We start from the raw sequence: 23587 nt of genomic DNA, 5'->3' as shown, positions 1-23587 counted from the left end.
TCCCAGGTGCCAGGTTTCACACTATGTGCATGGGATATACGTTTTCCTTTTTCTGTTTATATAAACAAATGGCTAAATGTGTGAATATGCATGTGATTCAACACGCAATTAACACTTCCACTCTGTTCATTAGTAGTCTAATAATCTTGTTACAATTTTTACTCCTGAATACATTGACAGCATGCATGCAGGAAGCCATCAATTAAAACCCAAAAGTGCTAACTAGGGCTGTGCACATTGATCCAAGTATTGATAGAATCAATACCAATGTGAGTATTGGTATCGGATTGATAGCAGAGCGCTAGTATCAATGTTTTACATTTATTTATTTATTTAGGTTCATGGGACCCTTGCACAATCCCTTTGTAGCACACGCGCATGTGCAGGGCCTGCCAATCACAGCGGTAGGCGGCACTGGAGATAACAACTAATTATTTTTACAGTGAATGATATAATATGACAATGAGTCATACTATTCGTTTGAGCTTTTCTAACTACTAGTTGAGCTAAGTATTCGTATAGCACGGGGACTAAGAATATGAACATTATTAATACTTAACAAATTTAAATAACGGCCCAGGTAAGTTTCCATTGAGGATATTATATTATGGCATGTTTAACTCATTCACTCCCAGCCATTTTCACTGAAGTAACCCCCTTCGCTCCCCAGCTGTTTTACTGAGTTTTGACGGATTTTGCATGGTCCACAGAAAGAAGAAAGATTAGAGTCTCTTCTTTCATCAGGAAAATTGCAGCAATTAGCATTAGAATATAGCTAAGTTTCATCATTATTCACAAACTTGTTGAAAACACTGGCAAAAAGAGCTGCAACATGGCCCTGGTTGATCTCTTATACTCTGCTGCCACCTGCTGACCGTTTTTGTAATAACTACCATTGCTTCAACAGTTCTCTTCAGTTCAGAGGCTGCATCAAAGCCTTCTGTATGCTCCAGCATTAAAACAAAACAAAACAAAACAAACAAAAAACGTATAAATACGTTATGGGGACCAAAATCATCATTCAGAAGGAGACATCTCATTGTCACCTGATGTCAGCCAGCAAGATTGAAGATGCCATGCATTCATTTGTCTCTGCTGAAGTATTGTACTACATTAGAGTGAGTCTTCGAATGGATTGTTCTCACTGTTCAGAAATGTTTACTGTTCCTACTTCATGGCTGCATTTTTAGGTATAAATTGGCCAAATACATACATTAACAGTAAATACATAAATAATTTCAGACTGAACATGATGATGATTCTAGCATTCATAACGTTATTTATGTGGGTAAGCTAAAAAGAGCCAAGTTTTTTTTCAAGTGTAGCATTTGGAGGGGGGGGGGGGTTGCTCAACACAACAATGATATTATTGACAATGTGACAACTAAGGTACTCTGCTCTGTCATGTTACAAACAGTCCATGAGTGGATGTGACAAAGATACTACCGTAATATGGATTTAACATTCCTCTTAGTCCTTATTTTATTACACAAAATTAACAACAAAGGCATCACTTTAATAGTGATGGGGTCAAATACTTTGCCCCAATATGACACTCAACTGAGTAATGTCCTGATATGTTACCATTCATACGTATAAGTAGCAAAAAGGCCATGTCCTTGATCAGTTAGCATCACTATCCATGGCGCCGAGTAAATGAAGTATAATATAAGTATCGTCAGATACAATACAACCTAAGCAATGAGATGACCATCATAATGTCATTAGAAACATCAGAAAATAATTAAAAAAAAACAGCCTTTGGTGCAAAGTTATAAAAAGTGAACTCACACTTTATGAATAAAGAAAACAAACAAGAACAAAGAAATATGTATCCAAGATATAATGCTTGTAAAGGCAGTTCTGAATTTAAAGCATAATTGTAAGTCACAGGCAAGGTACGGTACATTTATGTAATTCTGTCAAAGCAGAAAAGTGTTATGCCGACGATACAGTATATTTGAAACTAACATGATTGTGCCATTGTATCTCTCCTTATGCCAAAACGCATCAAGATAATACAAATCACCATACAGTTCAAGCTGGCATCAATTTAAGTTGTAAATAGAGTTTATAAGATGAAGGTAAATAGTGACGCGTGGTTAGTAGATCTATGAGGTTTCTGTAGTCAAGACCTGAGTAAAGTAAATGACAGTGTTTTCAACGCCCTCAGAAGCATGTGCAATGCTTGGCAGGTTAGTGTGAGCATTTTACAGCACAACCGTAACTATTTTGGAACATCTAATTAGTCACCTTGGCTCCAGTGGGTTCATTTGGCAGCAAGATCACTACTAAACCTAGAAGTGTGTGACAGAGGAGATCTGAGTTAATATGTACAACAGTGTTGAAGATAATAGCTCAGGTTTAAAGTTCATCACATAAGACACCTGTTGCTCAGAAAATGAGTTGAAGATCAAAAGAAGACAGTCTCCATGTGAAAGGTATGCCAATCGGTAAAGTAGAAGGGGCAGGAGATTTGAGGATGGCAGTCAAACAGTGGTCGTACAGGGAGATAATGTGGCGGGAGAGGAAGAAGTGGGCGGGAGGCTGGCCCATCGGGAAGGCAGACGTCGATTGGCTTGACATGTAGGCTTCAAGAAGATATTATGGGTGGAGGACATGTACGGCTCGACTTCATCCTGTGAAGAAATACATTAATTAACATTCATGATGATTACATCATTATATCAACTATCAAATCTAGCTCTCAAAATACTTTACATGATGTCATGTTTTCCATATGTAGTCTTCTTGGAAAACAACAAGCAGTTTCAAACAGCATTAACACTTTCAGCCTTGTCCTGTGGAAACAATGTGACAAAACAAACAATACCAATTTCAGGGAAATGCTATTAAAATATGTGACATTTTGACCAGGTTCCCATGGAAGGTGCATAGATAGCCCCTCCTTGAGACGTCACGTAATCATGGTGGAGGGGTATGTGTGTCCCAAATGGTCCCAGCAGATAAATTGTCCAGGGCATTATGCCCCTGGTAGGGCAAGGTAGGTGAGGAACCAGTTTCCTTCCATGATGAATAAAATGTACTGTGGACATGTTTTTTTCCCCCATGTCCGGACGCGGGTCACTCGGCTCCACCTCTCGAGGCCTGGAGATGGGGCTCAATGGTAAGCGGATTGGTGACTGGGACTGCAACCATGCAGCCTAGCCCGACACTGCACGAAGAGACAATGTAGGTCCCCTTTCCCATGGGTTCACCCCCCGTGAAAGAGGCCAAGGAGGTCAGTTACATGTCTAAGGCGGGAGCCTGTGTGGTCTAATCCCCGGCTACAGAAACTGGCTCTAGGGACATGGACGGGTAGCGAAGACGGCACAGATTCACGTGAAATCAAACGGTGCCATGTTCCGAAGCGCATCTTAAAGGGGATGTATCTTGGTATTGTAAGCCCTTCCACAATTAACTATAGGCATATAATGATTACATCTCACCTTCGACACCATGGCGATGTAATTTTTTAATGAAATATTAGGTATTTTGCTGGCTGTGTTTCCTAACACGGAAGTAAAACGCTTGGTTCTTCTTTAAATATGGAAATTTGATGGATGTTCAATTCTTCAATAAACATTTGAAACAAAATGTCTCCTTGCTGCAAGAAATCATAGGGGAGGAGGAGGGGAGGAGAGTGGGATGCAAATCGGAGACCGGATTTTAAGATGGCCAATTGTCATTGTACTTTGGCATTGCAAATCGATTGCTTTGAATTCATTTGGACAGAATGTTTACTGATAAAGGCTACCTTTTATCACTATCCTGCAAGCATGGAGGTCTCAGAGAAAGTGGCCGTGTGTTTAGTCCGCAGAGGGGTTGCGGGGGTGAGTCCGCATCTAATGAAGTCATAGAGTGAGCACCAACTCGTTTACTCGAGTTGGGCGGGGGCTTGGGCTCTCATATGTCTGCGGCCAAGGTCACTGGTGGTTAAATAGCTTCCTGGTGGCAGGGCTACAGGCTCTCTATGTTGCGGGGCTGTCCTGGCTGACATGTCTCTGTAACATTACCTGGACAACGGGAAAAGTACCTCAGGATTGGCAGGCCTTGGTGGTGGAGGATTTAAACTACAAAGGGATCTCCCTGATAAGGTCTATTGAGGTGTTCTGGAGAAAAGCTTGGTTTAAAGAAAGAAATAGGTGCAGTAGCAGTCAGACAGCTTGTCTCTCAGTGGAAGGAATTTACTGTGACAATTTCTTAAAGGTGAACGTATGACTGGGATTTTGTGAACAGCTATATTTAGGGCTGGGTTTAAAATATCGATATATCAATATTCAATCGATATTGCTTTTCATAGCCCAATATCGATTCATAAAACTATGTATCGTTACTTTTAATACGGCTTTTTCCAGTAAATTAATATGCCCGAGGCAAGCATGTACTAAAACCTCGTGTGAATGTGCCCTTCTGTTGATCAGAGTATCCCAAAAGGAGCCCAGTGCTTGCAAAAAAAGGAAACAGCTCAAGCATGATCTGCTCTGAGCTGCTGATTGCTATATAACTTTAAAAATTGGCTGCGTTTAATGCAAGCGGCTTGCATTGCGGGTCTCCCTCTCGAAAAATACACACATGCTCACACAAATGCGCTATGGAAAAGCTTTTCTTTTTGCAGTAGTTTTAAATGGCTTATCTTAACTAAAATTATGCGTCACATTGGAGCCAAAAGTAGAATCCTAATCGTTTACTGTGCATCTTGCTGCTCTAAATAGTAAATAAGTCATACTACACTAGGGGTGAAAAAAATCGATTTGGCAATATATCGCGATATTACAGCACGCAATTCTCGAATCGATTCAATATGCGGCCGAATCGATTTTTAAACATACATTTTTTATGGAAATATTCAACAAAACGTCTTACTTGGGGTTAGGATTCACACATTAAACATGGAAGAATGTTATATTAATGGAACACTAAGCCTTAATATTTTATTTCAGTGCTGTTCAAACATAAAACAGACTGCAACCTGTTTTGTTAAATGCAGTGGATCAGTTATAAGCCTGAATTTTCAGATAAATAAATAAATGTTCATACAAATCTTACAGTGTACATGTACAAGTTTACTGATTTGTATTTTCTAAATTTGAGTAAAAAACAAAAAACAAAATCACAATAATTAATTTATAGATTCGGATCGGGATTAATCGTTATCGAATCGAACCGTGACCTATGAATGGTGATACAAATCGAATCGCCAGGTACTAGGCAATTCACACCCCTATACTACACTATAACTTTCACAAGACTACGGATTACTTCTTCTACTTCCATTTGATAGTTGTATGACTTCTTCTTCTTGCTTATCACGGTTGGCAGGGGCTTTTGGTGCATTACCGCCACATTATTAAACTGAGTGCATGCATGTGGCAGTAATTAAACTGTACATTAAATGAAAGAAAAAGAGAAAGACTGAACGCAAATACTCCCCAAAAGAAGTAAGGTAAGAAATTGGACAAAAAAACACAAAATGTGGATGCATAATTATGCACTATGACTGTGTCTCTTATGTCAATTTGTTTTTATTTATTTATTAACCACTGGAACCTTAGCATAAAAACCGTCACAGGAATGTGAATGTCGTCATTTGCTGTGTGTGTTTTTCCCACTTTATTTACATAGCGCTGTAGTTGTAATTGATTTCAATTATTATTTATTGTTTTGATCAGGTCATGTTCAATAAAATATACATGATTAATGTAACTGCATTGGATTCAATTATAAATGTAAAAATTCTTTTTTTTTTCTTTTTTTTTTTACAAATGCAGTAGTAAGATAAAGAAGTTTCTACTATTTGCAAAATTGGTGCTTCTGAGAATGTCTTCCAAATAAAAGTAACATTGGTACTGCATGAAATCCTTAAATTAATTGAAAATCAATGGGAGTCGAATCGGGCCCTTCTGAAACAAATCAAATCGATTTTGGAAATCTGAATCGATACCCAGCCTTAGCTATATTAATATGTTCTATTCATAGGCAGCCTTTCAGCAAGGAAACGCCCCAGATTATAATGGAGTTTTTGACCTTTATTTATGTAGCACAAACTGTACCAGAAATAGACAACATTCCCTCCAGAGCCTACTGACTCTGTCAATAATAGATCATTTATGACACAGAATTTAACAATCCTTATCGAGCATCATGCAAATAATTTGTACACATTTTTGTCAAAACAAAATGTAATTTCTATTTTTAAATCTATTTTATCCCAAGCAAGTTTCAAAATGTTCAAAGTTTAATCATGATGTAAAATTGTGCATAAATTAAACTTGACCCACCTGCACTGGCTGCTGTGTTTGCGCCAGTCCGATGTTACTGTGGCTGCTGAGTGGAGGAGGAGCTACATGATGAGAATGCATGTCTCGCATGTTCAATCCGGTGACAGTATCTTGTTGAAGGCTATTAGGACCCAAATCTGTCTCATCCTGTGGTTGTGACCGACATGCACTCTCATAGTGCTTCAGAATTATTTCTAATGCTCCGTAGTTGGACCGTGATCCCTCAGGGCGTGGGTACGCAGCAAGAGTGAGGGGCTTCCAGGGATGGTCTTTCAACTTTCGAGGTGCAGGTCTGGAGCAGTCCATCTGGGAGTGCGGCCCAAGTTTTGGAAGTGCAATTTGTTCTTGTTTGCTGTGAGCTGAAGGCTCCTGGAGTGAGGCATCAACTATAGCTGGTTGAATTTTAGCTCCTGGAGGATTGTCCATTTTACAGATTATATCTTCCACACCTGAATGGATACTTGCAGACATTACAGGCTCAAAAGGGGGAATGTCTGAGGGTGCTCTGTTTTGTGGTTTTCTGGAAGGGCCGCTTGCCATTTGAACTTTTTGCTCCACCTCGGAGAGGTGTGCAGGATTCTGAGAACTAATTGTATTAGCCTCCCAGACTACAGCATTTGGTTGTTCAGTTACATTGACGAAATATTTCCTATTCTTCATTCTGGCCTCTTGAACTTCAGATATACTCTGGTTCAGTTTGACCTCTGTGTTTTGAATGGGAAGATGTGAAGTGGAAGTAGATAATGCAACTTCAATATTTATGTCCATGGCGCCAGAGATGTCATCAGGGCAATGCCTGGGAAGTAAAAGCTCATCTGGCACAGAGTCTGCTATCAGGGCTGGTTGGCAATCCACAGAGTGGCCATCTGCTTCTACAACACATTCGTCCTCCTCTACCCCACGGCCCATCCCTGCTTGAAACAAAGTTCTGTTGAACTCTGCCGTTTTTTTTTCCAACATGATGTTTCTTCTGGAGCCCTGCAGGTTGGGACTGGTTGGTGATATTTCCAGGGAGGACAATAGCAAATCTACAGGTAATTCCTTTACAACTGGAGGCATTTGTATTTGGTGCTTGTGCAAATTCCCAATACCAGAGCTGTAAGGTGAGCAATCTTTTCTTGAAGTCAATATGTTGGCTTCAGAGAAACTCTTCTGGACAGTCCCACATCTGGACAACTTACTGCTAGCGAACTTGGTTGCATCACAAGACCAGCGGTTGTGGCAGCAGCCAATGTTACAGTTAGAATTTTTAGGTATGGAACATGATACTACACCATCTATGAAAACCTTTCCTTCATTTTCTTGCAACATTGCTTCAAACTTTCTAACAATAGATGGACTGCCATACCTTTGGTCTACTGTAACACATGGGCTGTGGCACTTTGACATTGTTGTTATGGGGGACTCGGGGATGTGGAGTTCTGTGTCTGTTTGGGAGGGAGAGCTCAGATTCCGGGAGAAGCTGCGGGGAGGAACTGTGGGGGCTGCTGTATCCATATCAGAGAGTGCTACAGGGATTGTCTGTACATCTTTGCAGCTATTAATAGAATCCTTTTCCCAGGAATCTTCTGATCCTCTGTTGGACCGCCAGGTGTAATCTGGTGACATGGTGATCCAGTTTTCCTTCTCCAACTCCTTAAGGTGATTGTAGATTTGGCTGAGGTCATACGCTGCCTCATTTGACTTAAGTCCAGTTTTATCCATGTCAGGAGTGTTCTTCTCTTCTGACGATTCAGATGGATTTCTGAAACAAAATCCGGCATGTAACTACTCTATTATTTTCACATTATATTCATTCATTGTACAGGGAGTCCTCAAGTTACGTCGTACATGACCTACGTCCTTTCGACTTTAGGGCACCCGTGCCTCATCCGTAGCACCTTCTTTTTCGTTAATTTCCCACAGTAATAACACCATTTTAAAGTTATTTAAAGCTGTGTTGTTGTTACCTCCAGCAATGAACATCCATCGAGCGGGTAGGCTGACTTGGCTCGCCATCAGGTGCGTCACATTTCCGTGTTTAAGTTTGAATTAGCTCCACTCTGCCGTCCGTCAGCAATGAATGACAAAATATTAGTTTCGGCTCTTCCAGGTTGCGCAAATATGTTTTTTAGAATTACTGTACAAAATATTTTAATGTAAATGTCGACTTTAACGGTGAAATCCGACTTAAATTGAAATTCGGGTTACATCGCCAGTGTAGGAACAGAACTCAGCCGTAACTTGAGGACTTCCTGTACATTTCATTCTGATTAAAATTTGTAACAGATGTATGTTTAAGTATGGTTAACTAATCTCTCATTGTTCAAATCAGATTAAGGGTGCATTCACACCAGAAAAGTCCATCGGTCCGCTTGTTTGGTCCGGACCAAAAGCGGACTTTGTTTTTTTTCATTTGGTGCGGTTCGTATTCACACTGTGCTTTTTGCAAGTTAACTATATTCTGTAAACACATAGACGCAAGTGACGATTGATGCTCCCATTGGACAGAAATGACGAGGACGGCACGCAGAGCGCAAACCCGAAAATAGAAGGGAACATGGAATTCCTACTTTGACTTTACGATTGCGTGCAGCAAGTAACCCAAAGGATCCATTGTGCTCCGTGTGCCCTGACCCACAACATGCTAGCAGCAGTGTGGCTAAACGGAATATGGAACATTATGTACAAATTTAGTACAGCATTCACTAATGGGCAATTTTGTTTGCCCCATTATGCTAGGCTACAGTGGCTCGCTAAGCCCCAAAAGATGCATGTGTCCTGCAGTTGGTGCGGATTGGCAGTAGTTTGTATTCACACTTACAGCAAACCGCACAGAGTCCGTTTGGAAGCGGACCGAGACCTCCTCAAAAAGTGGGTCTCAGTCCGGTTGTTTGATCCGCACCAGGATTTGTTTGTGTGTATTCACACCTGCATAAAACGTCTGGACCAGCGTGGGAAATTGACTCTGGTCCATTTAAAGCGGAACAAGTGCAGGTCTGAATACACCCATAGAAACAGTTGGCTCAACAGACCAATAAGACTTTACTACCTTTTATCCTCGTTCTTCTTTTTTATCTCATCCTGGTAGCTACAGAGTTCCTCACTGACACGAGCAATCTCCTTCAGAGCCTGGAAAAAAGAAAAAAGTGTGTCTGGATCTTTTACTCTTTTCAGAGAAACCAATGGATGCATCAAATGCAAAAACAAAGAGATTAAAAAAATGCATATATAATCTAATGTACTCAATATATGGACAAAAGTATTGAGACACACTGTAGCTCCAATATAATTTTTATTTTTATTTTTACTAAGACATTTGGAAAAAATCTCCAAGCTTAATGGGAATGTTTTGGGGGAAGTCCCTTTCCATTTTAAGCATGAATATACCCCATTGCACAAAGCAAAATCCAAAAATCCATGGATGAGTTTGGTATGAAAGAATGTGATAGCCCTGACCTCAACCACCCCATCCTACACATTTGGAGTGAAGTACAATAAAATATTGTGAGCCAGGCCCCTGTCAGTAACCAGGCTTTGTCAATAACCTATGACCACATATGTGCTTTTCTGGACTAAGGTACTCTGAAATTGCCTTAAAGGACTTTTGAGATGCTTGCAAGCTCCAATAGCCAGGAAAGGGAAAACAACTTTATTATTATTATTATTCATTATTTATTTTTTTACTGTAAGTGTATAACTACCAGGTGTCCCAACACTTTTGTCTGTTTGGTGTACAATCAACTCATGTTGATCCAAGAAAAGTAACTTCTGATCACTCACAGCATTGAGCGCAGTTGTGCTTTTCTTCTTCTCACTGGCATTACTCAACTCTGCCAACAGTGGACCTTCGTGAATGCCACAATGAACATATTTTTCATTCTCTATGGAGACATGTTTTGTTGCCTGTCCACGTCCAACAGTTTTATGGAAAATTGTTGCAAGCTCCGAAGTGTTCACAGCACGTTTCATATCAATGATGGAGTCTTGAGATCTCAATCTAGGATGTGCACAGTCTTTCTGAGTAAACTGACCACCTGCAATTAGTTCACTGAGTCCGTCTGGTTGACAACAGGTGTTTGAATGACTCTCACTCCCCCCACCATTGACAATGTTGTAGTGGTCAAAGGCAGGTGAGGACTCTGGCTGACTGCAGCTGCTTTGTGACTGTGACAACTCACTGAGCACACTGGAACCAGAGCCGAGTGAATGCACACTTAGCAGATGCATTTCTTCCTCATTCCAATGACCACAAGCCCCCTCTCGCTTGGCCCTCACCTCGCAGTACAACTAGAAATAGTAAGAGGAAAGAGATCATGTAAAAAAAATGCTGCAATATTATCAGGTACCTGAATACAATATACATCCAAACAACAATCCAAATGAATACAGGTTATAGCATAACATTTGAATGAATTAGAAAATTTAATTAACAATATAGGGGGGGGGGGGGGGATTAAAAGATAACTCTGGCCTGGTACCAAACAATCTTAAAATAGAAACTACTTCATGCTAACTTAGTTGACCTTGCCTGTCCATCAAGCAATGGCTAGATGGCACAGCAGCCTTTAAACCTGCATTGTGCCTGGGCTATTTTCCTCTCTCATTTTCTCGGAAGCACAAAATAGTACCATCATGTGTTGTTTGCTTCAAACCTGAGCACTCCTCAGAGCTGTGATTTTGTCATTTAAATATGAATTACATTTTCTGAGGGCAAATATTTTCTCAAGAATATTGAAGTATTTCTTTTATATACAGTATTTTATTAACTTATCCCTACCCACTCCCTCTTTTGCTTTATTGCTTCTCTCGCAAAATGTTTAAAAAAAATTTTTTAATCAATAGTAACCCTACAGCTGCTTGAAAAGCTTCATGTTGTATGCAGAGGGTGAGTTGCTCGAATTTTTTGATAAATTATTTGTTATTAAATTGACAGTGTGTGATAGTTGACAACTAGATGTCGCTATATTATAGAATGCAGTCAAAGTGCATGATTTTGAAGCACGCACACTAAGGTGGCTCAGAGAGACCACACTTCAAAAGTCTACCACCAATTGTTATTTTACGTGAGCGGATGAGTATCTCAGCAAGCGATGGCGACTTAGCAGCCGGTGTGAAGCCCAGCGAGCGACACCAAAAGACCAAGCAAGCCGTATTTAGCCGGAGCAGCTAACAAGAGCGGATAGCGGGAGATGCTAGTAAAAAATAAAAAACTAGTAAAAGCTTGCGAGAGCAAAGCAGAAGATGACAAGCGACAGGAGCCAGAATCACGGGACTCAAGGATGGCCTCCTGCAGGCATTGGAAGGTAAGTAGGACTGACTATGTTTGCAAAGTTGTCCTTTGGGCATCCGTATCAGGAAGATGGCGGCGAAACATGTCAGCCTCTTGTAAGGTGAGGCTCCAGCCATATAATATAATTAGTGATTACTAGACCTGTGATTATATATATTTTTTAAATTACGCACGAACATATATTTTTTTGCATATTATTGAAATCAACAGTGGGTTTTTAAATTGAATTAATGATTAGTTCACCACTAGATGATGCTAAAGATTACACACTGTCACTTGTTTTATTTTTTATGTAAAAATGTCCCACTTTAGGTCATCTCAACCAGTGATTCCAAACTACTGTGCCGCTGCACATTAGTATGCTGTGGGAAATTATTCAATTTTACTTAATTTGTCCGCCCATATCATTTCTATACCGTTTATCTCCATTAGGGTCGTGAGTAGGCAGCGTACACCCTGGACTGATCGTCAGACAATTGCAGGTTACATACAGTATGGACAAACTACCATTTACAGTATATTCACATGCAAACTCCACACAGGAAGGCTGTGAGGCGGCTGTGCTAACTACTCTTCCAAATGGTCCAAAAATTATTTATGTATGACAAATAATGTTTCTTTATTCATCTATGCCAGTGAAGTATTGTGACAGGCAAAACAATTGCATGCTCTTCCACTAGATGTCTGAAGGTACAGTGAACCAATGTATCCAACTGATACCATGAATACAACTGAATCATAACTTTATGTTCAAATGAAAAGGGCTAGATTTTACATCAAATAAATTTGTGAGTAAATTGAGACGAGATCATTTGTTGGAGCCATATTCGATTTTAAGTTAAGTAATATTTGGATAAAGGTGATTTAAGTTCATTCAGATAAAAGGATATTATTTACATTATTTACAAGTTGAAATATTTGTAGTTCATGTGTGCAGTGAATAATATAAGTTAATAGTTTTGATTGTTTGCATTTAAAACGTGTAACTATAAGATGTGACATTTCACATAGCTCTCATAGTACTATAGAATTATGTCACAGCTTTGTTTATTTGGGACCTATTTGATTGCCTTTATGGTACACAGCAGTAATGCAGTGAGGCAATATGGAGTAAAGCCACAGTTTTTTGACCTCCTTAACTCCTAATTACTTCTAACTCGTTCAATATTTCAAGCTATTTGATATTTCATTTTTGTGTGTCATTTTTTAATTTTTGTACCGCTGAAGTAATTTTTGACTAAAGTGAACAAAAACCAAGACGGGCGTATGGAGCTTCTTTTCATCGACGAAGCCGTGGATTCTGACTTGGAAATTAGTTTGGAGCGTCAAGCTAAAACTTTACTAATTACAAACCTACACCATTATTATGTCAGTATACTGACAGTACTTTTTGTGATTTAATGTGCTATGGCATATTTCTAATGTATTACATGTGCCCTGATCTCTACCACTTTAATCTATGACATTCACATTCAATTTTCAATCACTTGAGATTTTCTCACACATGAATCCCTGTTACAGCTGCACTTGTCACAAATAGACTCATGTAGCGTATGGAGTGAAAGAGCAGAATTGTGCTGCCTTTCCTTTCACTACATCCTCTCCTTACACTTGATAGCTGCACTGATCAGGAATATTGTTTTGACAGTGCCAGACAGGGGAATAGAAGTAGAGGTCATTATTTCACTTAGGATAGAGTAAGTAAGTCATTGATTACACACAAACTGAGCAAAAACAAAACAAAACTGAGTTTTAATTAAAGAGCCACAAATCGTCTTGTACCAAAACTCTAACTAATTACTGTATAACACCATCCTACGTAGTTATAATGCTAATCTTAGCAAATATTAACATACCTCTTCTATTTTCCTTTGCATGTCTTTCAGTTGGCTCTCCCATTCATTCCTTTCAATGTCAAATCTCTTCAGTAGCTCGGCTTTCTCCTTCAACCAATTATTTTCATTGTGTTCCAGGCGACAACGCAGCTCCATAGTGGTTGAGTGTGTGTCAGCTAAAAGTCTTCGCTGTTCCTCCTTGTTCCGACGAAGCGTTGACGTCTCGCTGTGCTTTTCACAACTAGCTTGTCGGGCCAATGAGTAGGAATCTGCTGCACACTGGACACCTCCACTCGCTGATCTAGAACTGCCTTTGGTTTCCAGCTGAAGGGACCCAAACACATGGAGGAGTGAATCAGAGAAAGGAATGCAAGGGACAGAGATGGAAAGACAGTGGTGAAAGCAGTCAGTTGTTTGGAATGGATTAAAGGAAAAGAAGGATGAGAGCCAGATGGGAGACAGGAATTGTTTTTGTGAAAAAAAAAGGAATGATGAGAATGAAGGAGTGTCAGGAAGGGAAGGTGGAAGAAGCCGGGAAGTAATGCACCATGGGATGAATGTTAGTGGGTTCAGCGGAGGGAAGAGGGAAGACAGAAATGTGAAAATATCCTGTGAGAACTCACACATTCGGTTAGTGGGTTCAGATGCCATGCATCGTGTCTATTGTACTTCACCAACACAGGATACAGTTCAGAACCACATGAGCACAGTCAGAAAGTTTGACAAGTTTGACTTTAGAATCATATATGCAAGTCCTCTGCATATTTGATAGTTGATAAGATATTTATTCAAAAATTGTATTCTGTCCAATTTGACTCATTTAATTACAATATTACTAACCATTGTACTGATTAAAGCTTGCACCCCTCGTGATTTCCACTCTATTAAGGTCAAAACATTATTACATTAGTGCATTATTGCCATCGTTCAGTTTGGGCTCCTAAGACTGTCTCCCTTGGAGGCAGAATATTTAATTATTTTAAATCTGAACAACAATATGAAAGCTAACTTGAAATGTCTTCTATAAAACTGAGCTAATGAAGGCAATCAATCTTCTTTCTAAAAAGTTAATACATTGAGTACATTCTGTGGTAAATTTACAAAGGAAGTAGTTGTGCTAAGGATGGAATAGATCTACAAAAATGGCTTGTGTATGTAGTGTATGTAACTCTTTGTGTGGAACGAGAAGCAGAAGAGAATGCTTGCAAGTGAGTCTTAGTGTGTTATTTCTGTATTGTGTCACAAAACTTTCTTACAAGCCCCAGTCATGCTGCTATTTCTGCCTGTGGCCTAGGGTCGGGTAATTATAGTCTTGCAAAACAAGTCACCCCTTTTCTCTTGTCTCTAGGCTCTTTGTAAAGTTGATTTGAATTACTGACAGATGATGATGGGTACTGTCAACATTAGGGTTTGTTCAAACATCAAAACGTAAACAAATAGTGAAAATATAACAACAAGCTGGTTAATTGTCAAAGTATACTGTAATGTTCCAGTCCGATAAGATGTAAAGCAGCAGCGAAAGCAAACTTTCCTCAGAAAGGAAATCCTGAAGGAGCTGTGCAAGCAAACAGAAACATGGGTCGGCCAGATTTCAACTAGTTAAATGAAAAAGTCACAAATGCACAAACGCCTTAAATTAAGTCTACAAACTACACCCTTTGACCATCATTCCTGTCCGGCAGAGAATACATAACAGTAACTGTGTTGCTATGGTGACCCGCTATAAATAGTGGATAGGCCTACTAATGTCACATTCCAAGGGGTGGTGTTGAGACTAGGTAAAGGCGGGCAGGATGGGGGTGGGGGGTGTTGTACACAGTAAGATGTCGCCTAGCTGCCTAGCAGCGTTCAAAAATAAGCAGCACACCGTAAAATCTGCTTGGAAATATCTGGCCAAGGACCTCCAACTTCTGACGTTTGTCTCAGATTTTGGGGTTCAAGAACAATGCAGAAGCAGTGGATAGTTTAAAAACACAACTCACTTATGACAATTGTGCAAGGAGTAAGACAATTAATATCAGCCCAAATTATGACATCTTACGAATTGAGCTCCATTTTTTGTGTGTTATCCTAGGGAAAATGTAAACATTCCCCAAATACAGGATAGGACAAGCACATGCTCTTTCAGCAATAGCCGCAGTCTCTTTTAAGTAATCTCACTCTGCTGCTGCAACAGTTTAATCCTAGTATTATGTTGCATGCATATTTTAAACATGGTAAACAGGCAAGAGCAGGGAAGAATGTTCCATTAGCACAATGGAGCTAACCTCACCCAGCACAGCTTCATGCCAAGTGACGTCTTATTTCTTTTGGTGTGCAATCAGCATGGGAAACAGTCTGAGAAGTGCACTAGCGATTGAAAATGCTAAATTTAGTTGACTAAGATGCTAAATACTGTAACAACGGCTAATTGTGCATCTCCCCATATGTATAATATCTGTGTGCATTAGTTTTTGTATTAGTGCAATAGATTGAGCTTTTTGTTTAAGATTTTTGGACACGAGTTGGTGCACTGATTGAATTAATCAATAAAGTGTAATTTACTAATAAAGCTTTGCAAACCGAAGCAAGAAATTACTAGATGCATGTGTGAGTTGTGATCCATTAACACCGTGTTAATGTTTTCTGTTAATGTCATTGTTGTGCCTCTCGTTGTGCTATATGCTTGAAAAAGGCAGAGCATCGTCACATTCAGAGGACTGACAAGATTCGATTTTTCTTAAGTATGAGGTCAACTGGAACTTGGTGAGTAATCATGTCACATACATGAATGAAACAGATTGACTCCAGCAACTATTCGCATGCAGCGTCAAGTGATCTGCCTCACACACTGGTAAAGGTATCGAAATTGAACTCTATTGTTTTGTTGCCTAGCTGTCCCTAATAATAATTTATCTGCTTCAGTATGAAAGCAAGTCGGTTTTGGCTGGCGGAGACGGAATAAATATTAATGGAATAAATAAGTTTGTTTCCATTGGTCAAAGCTGAGAACAAGAGCTGAATGGGTTCTAGGGTGACATCCCTTGTAACCATGAGTGGCAAACATAGCCAGACCAGCTTTCACCATAACAACACATGCCCAAACAGCATATCACAAGCAACACTGTAACTCATACGTCGTACGTTGTCCATTACCTGAGCAATGCGACACTTGAGCTCCGCCCTCTCCAGCTCCCAGGCACATCTGTCTCTGGTGTACTGCAGCTGCAGATTACTCCTCTTCTCTTCCTCTCGCTTCACCTCCACCTGCACTTCCTCCAACACTGTCTTCAGGTCCAGCAAAATTCTCCGGTTCTCCCCTCCCTGCACACAAACGTCAACAAAATTTGCAAAATGAACTAGCATTACAAATTATTTGGTACAGTATCGATTTAGGCCTATCAAGTATAGTAAGTAAATATTCACCAATTCCTTTTCTGTAACACTTATTCTGACGGGTAAGCTGGAGTCGAGACTCTTGGAGCCTATCCCAGCTGACTGGGGAGAGGCGGAGTACACCCTAAATTGGTCGTCAGCCAATCCCAAAACAAACTGTAACCTTTCACACTTAGACATTGACACCTCTACGGACAATTTAGTGTCTTGAATTAATTGCATAAATATACTGCAACTTATTATACAGGACTCGGATAAGATTCTATATTGAGGCATAGAAATCAGTGAACTACACAGTCAATTATGTAGAATACATTTTACTCTATTTAGAGTGGCACCAAATAGACTGAGTTTTAGAGTAATATTTACACTTGGAAGAGAGTAAAATAAAGAATCTGGAAAAAAATTAAAGTGACTCAAGGGTGGAGGAACGAACTCACGGCCTTCAGCTTGGGAGACAGCCGAGCTATAGATCTATAGAGTATACTCCCTGAGCCACGCAGCTGCTCCTTTATCTTAGAATATCGCTCGTGTCAGCCGCAGCTGATTCCATGGACTCTTCCTAAGTCCAAGAGACCAAAAATTATGTCTTTGGTCTCATGGAGATCAGCAAACAGTACGAGGGGCATAGCTCAGGTGGTAGTGTGGCAGTCTCTCAAGCTGAAGGTTGTGAGTTCGTTCCTCAACCCTTGAGTGACTTTTTTTAATCTATTTTACTCTCTTCCTAGTGTAATCCTTAGCCTACTCTAAAGCTGAGTCTATTTGGTCCCATATAGAGTCAAATTTACTCTAAAGTCAAATTTACTCTACAGAATTTACTGTGTACAAATGTTCTCTGAGCTACTATAGCCTACTGTTCTGTATAGTTACTTGTATGTCTGCCACTTCTCTCAGCAGCGTCTCCTTATCCCGCATCCATTCCTCTTTATCCTGCACATGCCGCTTTTTCAGATCCTCAATTTTTTTTTTTAGCCGCGTATGTTGCTGCTGCTGGGCTTCGGGGCCAGGCAACATTTGTCCTTTGAGGAACTCGAGCTTTGTTCCTGTGCCACCTTCACCTCCTCCCGGCAAGGCGTCGCAGAGGGGCTCGTAGATGTGACTGAAAACGGTAGGCGGAGAGGAGATCCTCCTCAGTGGGCTGCGTTTTTTTCCTTTGCCTCTTTCAGTCCTCTCGATTCTGCTGCACGGTAAAAACTCCCATCCTTGAGACGGGACGTTACCCCCGGCTGCACTGTCCCAACCGTGTAGCCCCGAACCATTTAAAAGCGCACTCCACATGACGTCGCCACTTCAAAATAAAACTTAGCTTCTCAAAAACAGAAAGGAAAAAAGAGAGAGATTGAGAGGGAAACTATTAAAAGTAAGCAACCATGCTGAAAAAGATTTTTTAAAGCGTGCTTACGCACAACTTGTATTTACAAACACTCCAATGTGTTTTAGCATAAGATAAATGGTCCAATTATCCAAACCCGGCCAAATAACCTGAGGGCCAGGCAGCACCTCGTGCAGCAGTCCTCGTGCATGATTTCATGGCCCCCCTCATGTCTCAACAGACACAAGATTCAGTCTTCATCATGGTTCCTGTGTATTGCTCTGGCGGCAATGTGCTCCTGTCCCTTTTCCCTTAGCTTGAAATAAATGCACGGGCGGACAGGCGCCCAGTAACCGCTCCACAATTCCAATAGTAGAAGGTGCCAAAAATACCATAGAGCCCACTCAGTATGGGAGAGCTGTAGTATTTTTACCCCGTGTAACCATGAGTTTACTTTCCAAACGCCAGACAGTAGTCTGGGGGAGGCTTCCGTCATCAGTCACCGCCAAGGTACTCTTCAAGCGCCACCTGACGCGTTGTCTCCATAACAACTAACCAATTTACGCACGCGCCAAATTGACTACTGAATAGCTAAATTCATACTAATAACGTAGCAACAGTTAGCCTAATGAAACCTAACACAAACAAACACAAGCATACATAAAGCTACAATTTAGCGTCCAGTGTGCAGACAGAATGTACTATTGTTAACAAAACAATTTTCACCGTACGACTTGTAATTTGTTTCGCAATAAGTTCCTTCGGTTCCTGTTGTCAAACAACAACCCTCGAAAATGGATCAGTTCAGAAATGTTGCCAAATAGACTCTTACCTCGTCTCTATAATGCAGCGTACATTTCAGGCAGACAAGTTTAGTAAAAGAATGTCAAGGCTTAGTTAAAAAACAACTGCAGAGGGACTTCCCACAGCTGGAATCATGTTGTCATTCACAGAAATAAACTCTGCCCCTGCCCCCTTCGCTCTCTGTCTCTGTCTCTGTGTGTGTCTCTCTCTCTCTCTCTCTCTCTCTCTCTCTCTCTCTCTCTCTCTCTCTCTGTCTCTCTATCTGTCTCAGTCTCTCCCTCTCCCCTTTTTTTTCCTCTTGCAAATTTACAGCACTTCAATTACTAATGTGCTGGTACTTAGAAAGTAATTCATTAAGACGCTTCATACTCACCATGTTTGTACTTTGTACATGAGCACAAAAAAAGTATCACATACGCTGCATTATTTGGGTTTTTCTTTAAAAAATATATTTTTTTATAAAAATATATATACGAATTTGTAGGTTAAAGCCTAGCCTTAGCTAGCCTTGCTAGCAGGTTTGAAAATTGAGTTTTCATTTTATAAAATTCAGTTTAATCAACAAGAATCAGTTTATTTTTAAGAAACTGATGTTCTGTGTATGGACACGCGATTTAGTGGTTAACACATCTGTCTCACAGTCGAGAGAATATGTGTGAAGTTCGCATGTCCTCCCGCTGGCTGCCAGATTTTCTGTGGGTACTCCAGCCATCTCCCACATTCCAAAAACATGCATGTCAGTGTAATTGAAGGCCTAAATCAAGGGTGTCAAAATATTATTTATTTTTTTGTTTGTCGCAGGCCACACTGTACCCTAGTTATTGTTTCCCTTAGCAGGACATCGTAACTGAAAATCGTATCAACGTATCAGCCACACCACAGAACTACACCGGTGCTAGATGGTGCTCTAGCCCCGTCAGAAAGCTGTGTAGCCCCAGTAAAGCTCTACCAACATTGTATGTTAAATAATAGGAACAAAATATTCATTTAATAACGTTTAAAAACATTAAGTTGACAAGTAGCCATTCTGTTCCGATCCAATCCCTGATTGCGCAGGGATATAGCCAGAAATTTTTCAGCAAAGTGGTCAACCGAATATTTAACTAAAAAGTAATTGTTTCATTATACCACCCTCACCCACTAAACATCCGACGTCCAATGGACCTCCAGATCATGTCCGTATCGCGTCGGCCGGTCGTGGACCGTATTTCTACGTCCATATGACCGCCAAAATAGGTTGACATATTATTTTTTTTTTTTTTTTTTCTATAGAGCTCAGTATTGTTCATTCGGAAATGTCATCATCATTGCTCTTTTTTTTTTTTTTTTTTTTTAAATATATATATATATATATATATATACACATATATACATACATATATACATATATACATACATACATACATACATTTTTTTTTTTTTGTGTGTGTGTGGGTGAGTATGTGTGTGTGCGTGCGTGCGTGCGTGCGTGCGTGTGTTTGTTAGCTCACCAGAAAACCTATTAGAAAAAAAAAATCTCATACCGTTCACCTAAATCGAACACCAGGAGACCCGAGGGGACCGAAGAAAACCAAGGAAGGTGAAATCCAGCACCGACCAGACACCCCCCACCAGAACTCCTCCCCAGCCCAAGAAACATCCAGACCCCAACAAATCCAAAAAACATAAAATCAGGGAGGCCTCAAGAGACCAACGGAGAGACCGAGAAAAGGAAGGAAGGACAGACGAAGCCGCGTGAGATCCGAGACACCAGCCTCCACCGATTCAATAACCTGAGGAGGAAACAGATTGTGTCTGAGTTTCGGTAGATGCTGGTGTGGTGGATCTGGCATGCAGGAAAATCTCCACCAAAGAGGGGAGCCGTCGACCCCCGCCGGAACAGAGCAAGCGCAACACCTCAGGGCCCCCCAGGCCGCGGCAGCGCCAAAGGACGACCCCCGGGCCCCACCAGGGCCACCGGCCGGAGAGCAAACCCAGGAGCAGGAGCGCCCCCCGCCCCAACCCGGCCCGCGCCCCCGGCCCAACGCAGCAGGACGGGGCACTGCAGGCCCACCAGGCACCCCACCGGCCCCCAACCCCCGCCCCCCCCACAACCCCCCGCCCCCCATCCACCCCCGCCACCCACCCCAACCCAGCCCCAGCCGCCCCCATGCCCCCAATCCCCCAGACACCCCCCACCCCCAGCACCCCCCCACCCCGCAACCCCCACCACCGCCCCCCCCAACAAAGCCGCCCCCCCCCCCGACCCCACCCCGACCAACCGGCAGCCCCCCAACCCCCGACCCCCAGCCCCCGGGGACCACCCGCACCCAGGCACCGGCGCCGAAGAGGGGCCGGGCAGCGGAGCGGAGAGGGCAGCCGCGCCCACCCCACCCCCCGCCGTGTGGAAGGACGGAACACCGGGGGCAGAAGGGGGAGATGGGGGCACCGGAGGGCGGCCGACACCCCCGAACCCCAGGCCCAGCGGGGGAAGGCCCCGGTCGTCACCCCAGCGTTCTTTGTGAAAATTAACCCCTGTTACTGAGTCCGCCAGCTCGCGGACTGGCGAACTCTACCCCTAAACCGTGAATGTGACCCCACCCAGTGTATATACAAGTGTGTGTGTGTGGTGCATTAAAATTAGGAGCAGGTGAACCGGAGCCGATGGAAATGATATTCCCACGCTCCGATCCACCCGCCACCCAAGCATGTTGCTGAGTGTATGTGGTGCATTAAAAAAAAATAGATAGGGCGGGGGGGGGGGGCGGGTGGCGACACGGACAGGGGACCGCAGCACTGCTCTATACTGCGGCCCCCAACCGATGGCACCCCCACAAGCCCCCCCCCCCCACCCACAAGTTGTGTGGTGTATTAAAATTGGAGGGGAGTTGTAGGGTGAAGACGGTGTTTCCACCCTACCCCACCCCCCAAAGTGTGTTATGTGCCCTATATGTCTATAAAAGTGTATTGTGCAAACCTAGTGTAGTGAGTTAAGAGGTGTGACCAGCGGGGCCCCCCCCAACCGGGCGGTTGACATATGACTAACCATGGCCTTAATATGGACGTTGATAAGACGTTTCATACTCACCATATTTGTACTTTGTACATGAGCACAAAAAAGTATCACATACGCTTTATTATTTCGGTTTTTCTTTTAATTTTTTTTTTGTTATAAAAAATATATAAGAATTTGTTTTGTTTTTTTGGACTCGAAAGTTTACATTTGACACATATGTGGAAATCCATTATATCTTGCGTGTGGTATACATAGGCTCCAGCTCTCTAGGCTCTCCCATATGTGCAATCTCAGAGGAAGTGGTCATGCTGATCTGCCCAAGATAAGTTGCATTAAGATGCCCCATTTATTTTGTTTTAGCCACATTTATACTTTTCGTTTCAATACTGTATTGTGATCTGTCACTAGCATTATCAATAGGGATGGCAGAAATGGAACATTGAAACGATCAAATCATTTGAAACGATTGATTCTCAATAAGAATCGATCTTTTGGAATGTTTGAAACATCTCCCCACAGCGACATCTGGTGGCCAAGTGTAAAATATTACAATCAAACAGTAGATAAGTGTTGCCAGCTCCCCAGTAAGGAAACTAACTATTGGCTGTCTGTCATCACCTAATTTACACAACTGGCAATCGGACTATAATTGTAATGAACGCCATAAGAGACAGAAATAAAATCATGGGAAACAAAAACTAAATAACCCCCACCCCGTCAAAAATAATTATAGAAGTACAAATGGTATACGTTTAGGCTGGGCGCTATGCTAGGTGCTAGGAGCTATAGCTAGCCACGCACCGACGCCACCGCCGGTGTTCATTGCCACTGTTTGCATTATCAGGATACTTTGGTCAAATAATTATTCACCTCTTCATATGCTCTCCTTTTCAGATGTCTGCTAAAGCAGTGTGGGAGGAGGAGGGCAAAGAAGTGGAGGACAGTTTGCCATTCATCTGGATCGAACCATCCGATGGACACGTAGCAAGCACACATATGGCTTTTAAAACAATAAACCAATTGTAACAAACTGGATTAGTACACTATTTGTTAAAATGTCTTTATTGAGCATTTTCATGCATGATTTCACACCATTATTTTAGTCATTTTAAATGATGAATATAGGCCTACAATTTGGTCTATATAAAGCGCCAAAAGGACGTCCACATGACCTGTTTTGAACCCGATTTCAACTTTGCACAGACGTTTTATATGTCACTAATCTACGTTGAAATGACGTTGACGAAATTAAGTAATCTGATATAGCAATCTGCACCCAAATGTAACGTTTTTTCTACATATGCCCATTATGTAGAAACAACGTTTCTACGTCGGCTTGCTCAGTGGGCAGTCAGGGTTTCATGAAATAAAATGTACACATAAACAGAACCTTGCCCAACACAGTCATAATAAAAGCAAGAACATAAAGAGCAATGTTTTGCTGCTCTTACTAGATAATGCCATTTTCTTTGCCGTTGCTTTGCTTTTGTGTACAGTATTATCTCATAGTCTACTTCAATCTCATTTACTGATTCGCTACTTTACAGCCAATCAGAGTGATCAGTTGTCACCAATAGCCAACATAATTTTGCATATTGGGATCAATGGCTTCTTCATTGCATAGCCTATGTAAAAAGCACAAAGACACAAAAATGTCTTTATTATTCACAATTGTAAACATTGCTTTTAAATTTTAATTACCTGTGGATGGAT

The 23587-nt window shown here is 41.4% G+C and overlaps 1 protein-coding gene across 2 annotated transcripts; it reads right to left on the bottom strand.

The window, feature by feature from the left end:
- Window positions 1-1772: 1772 nt before the first annotated feature.
- LOC147171813 (uncharacterized protein KIAA0408-like) lies at window positions 1773-20849 on the bottom strand. Of its 2 annotated transcripts, XM_086078034.1 has the most exons (8): window positions 17634-20849; window positions 16524-16691; window positions 13410-13712; window positions 10044-10550; window positions 9313-9392; window positions 6282-8025; window positions 2722-2801; window positions 2492-2639 (listed from the first exon to the last, which is right to left on the bottom strand). In XM_086078034.1, exons 1-7 carry the CDS (start codon window positions 18039-18041, stop codon window positions 2772-2774), a joined length of 3240 nt encoding a protein of 1079 aa, XP_085934160.1. In that variant the 5' UTR covers window positions 18042-20849; the 3' UTR covers window positions 2492-2639; window positions 2722-2771. The 2 variants fall into 2 exon arrangements, with proteins under 2 accessions (XP_085934159.1, XP_085934160.1); XM_086078033.1 differs by lacking the exon at window positions 2722-2801 and having other exon boundaries at window positions 1773-2639; window positions 17634-20848.
- Window positions 20850-23587: the final 2738 nt, after the last annotated feature.

The sequence above is a fragment of the Leptonotus elevatus genome, chromosome 6 (genome assembly GCF_054856555.1).
Source record: "Leptonotus elevatus isolate MCC_2025b chromosome 6, RoL_Lele_1.0, whole genome shotgun sequence".
NCBI lineage: Eukaryota > Metazoa > Chordata > Actinopteri > Syngnathiformes > Syngnathidae > Leptonotus > Leptonotus elevatus.
Note: the sequence above shows the minus strand (reverse complement) of the source record. Positions and strands in the feature narration are given on the sequence as shown.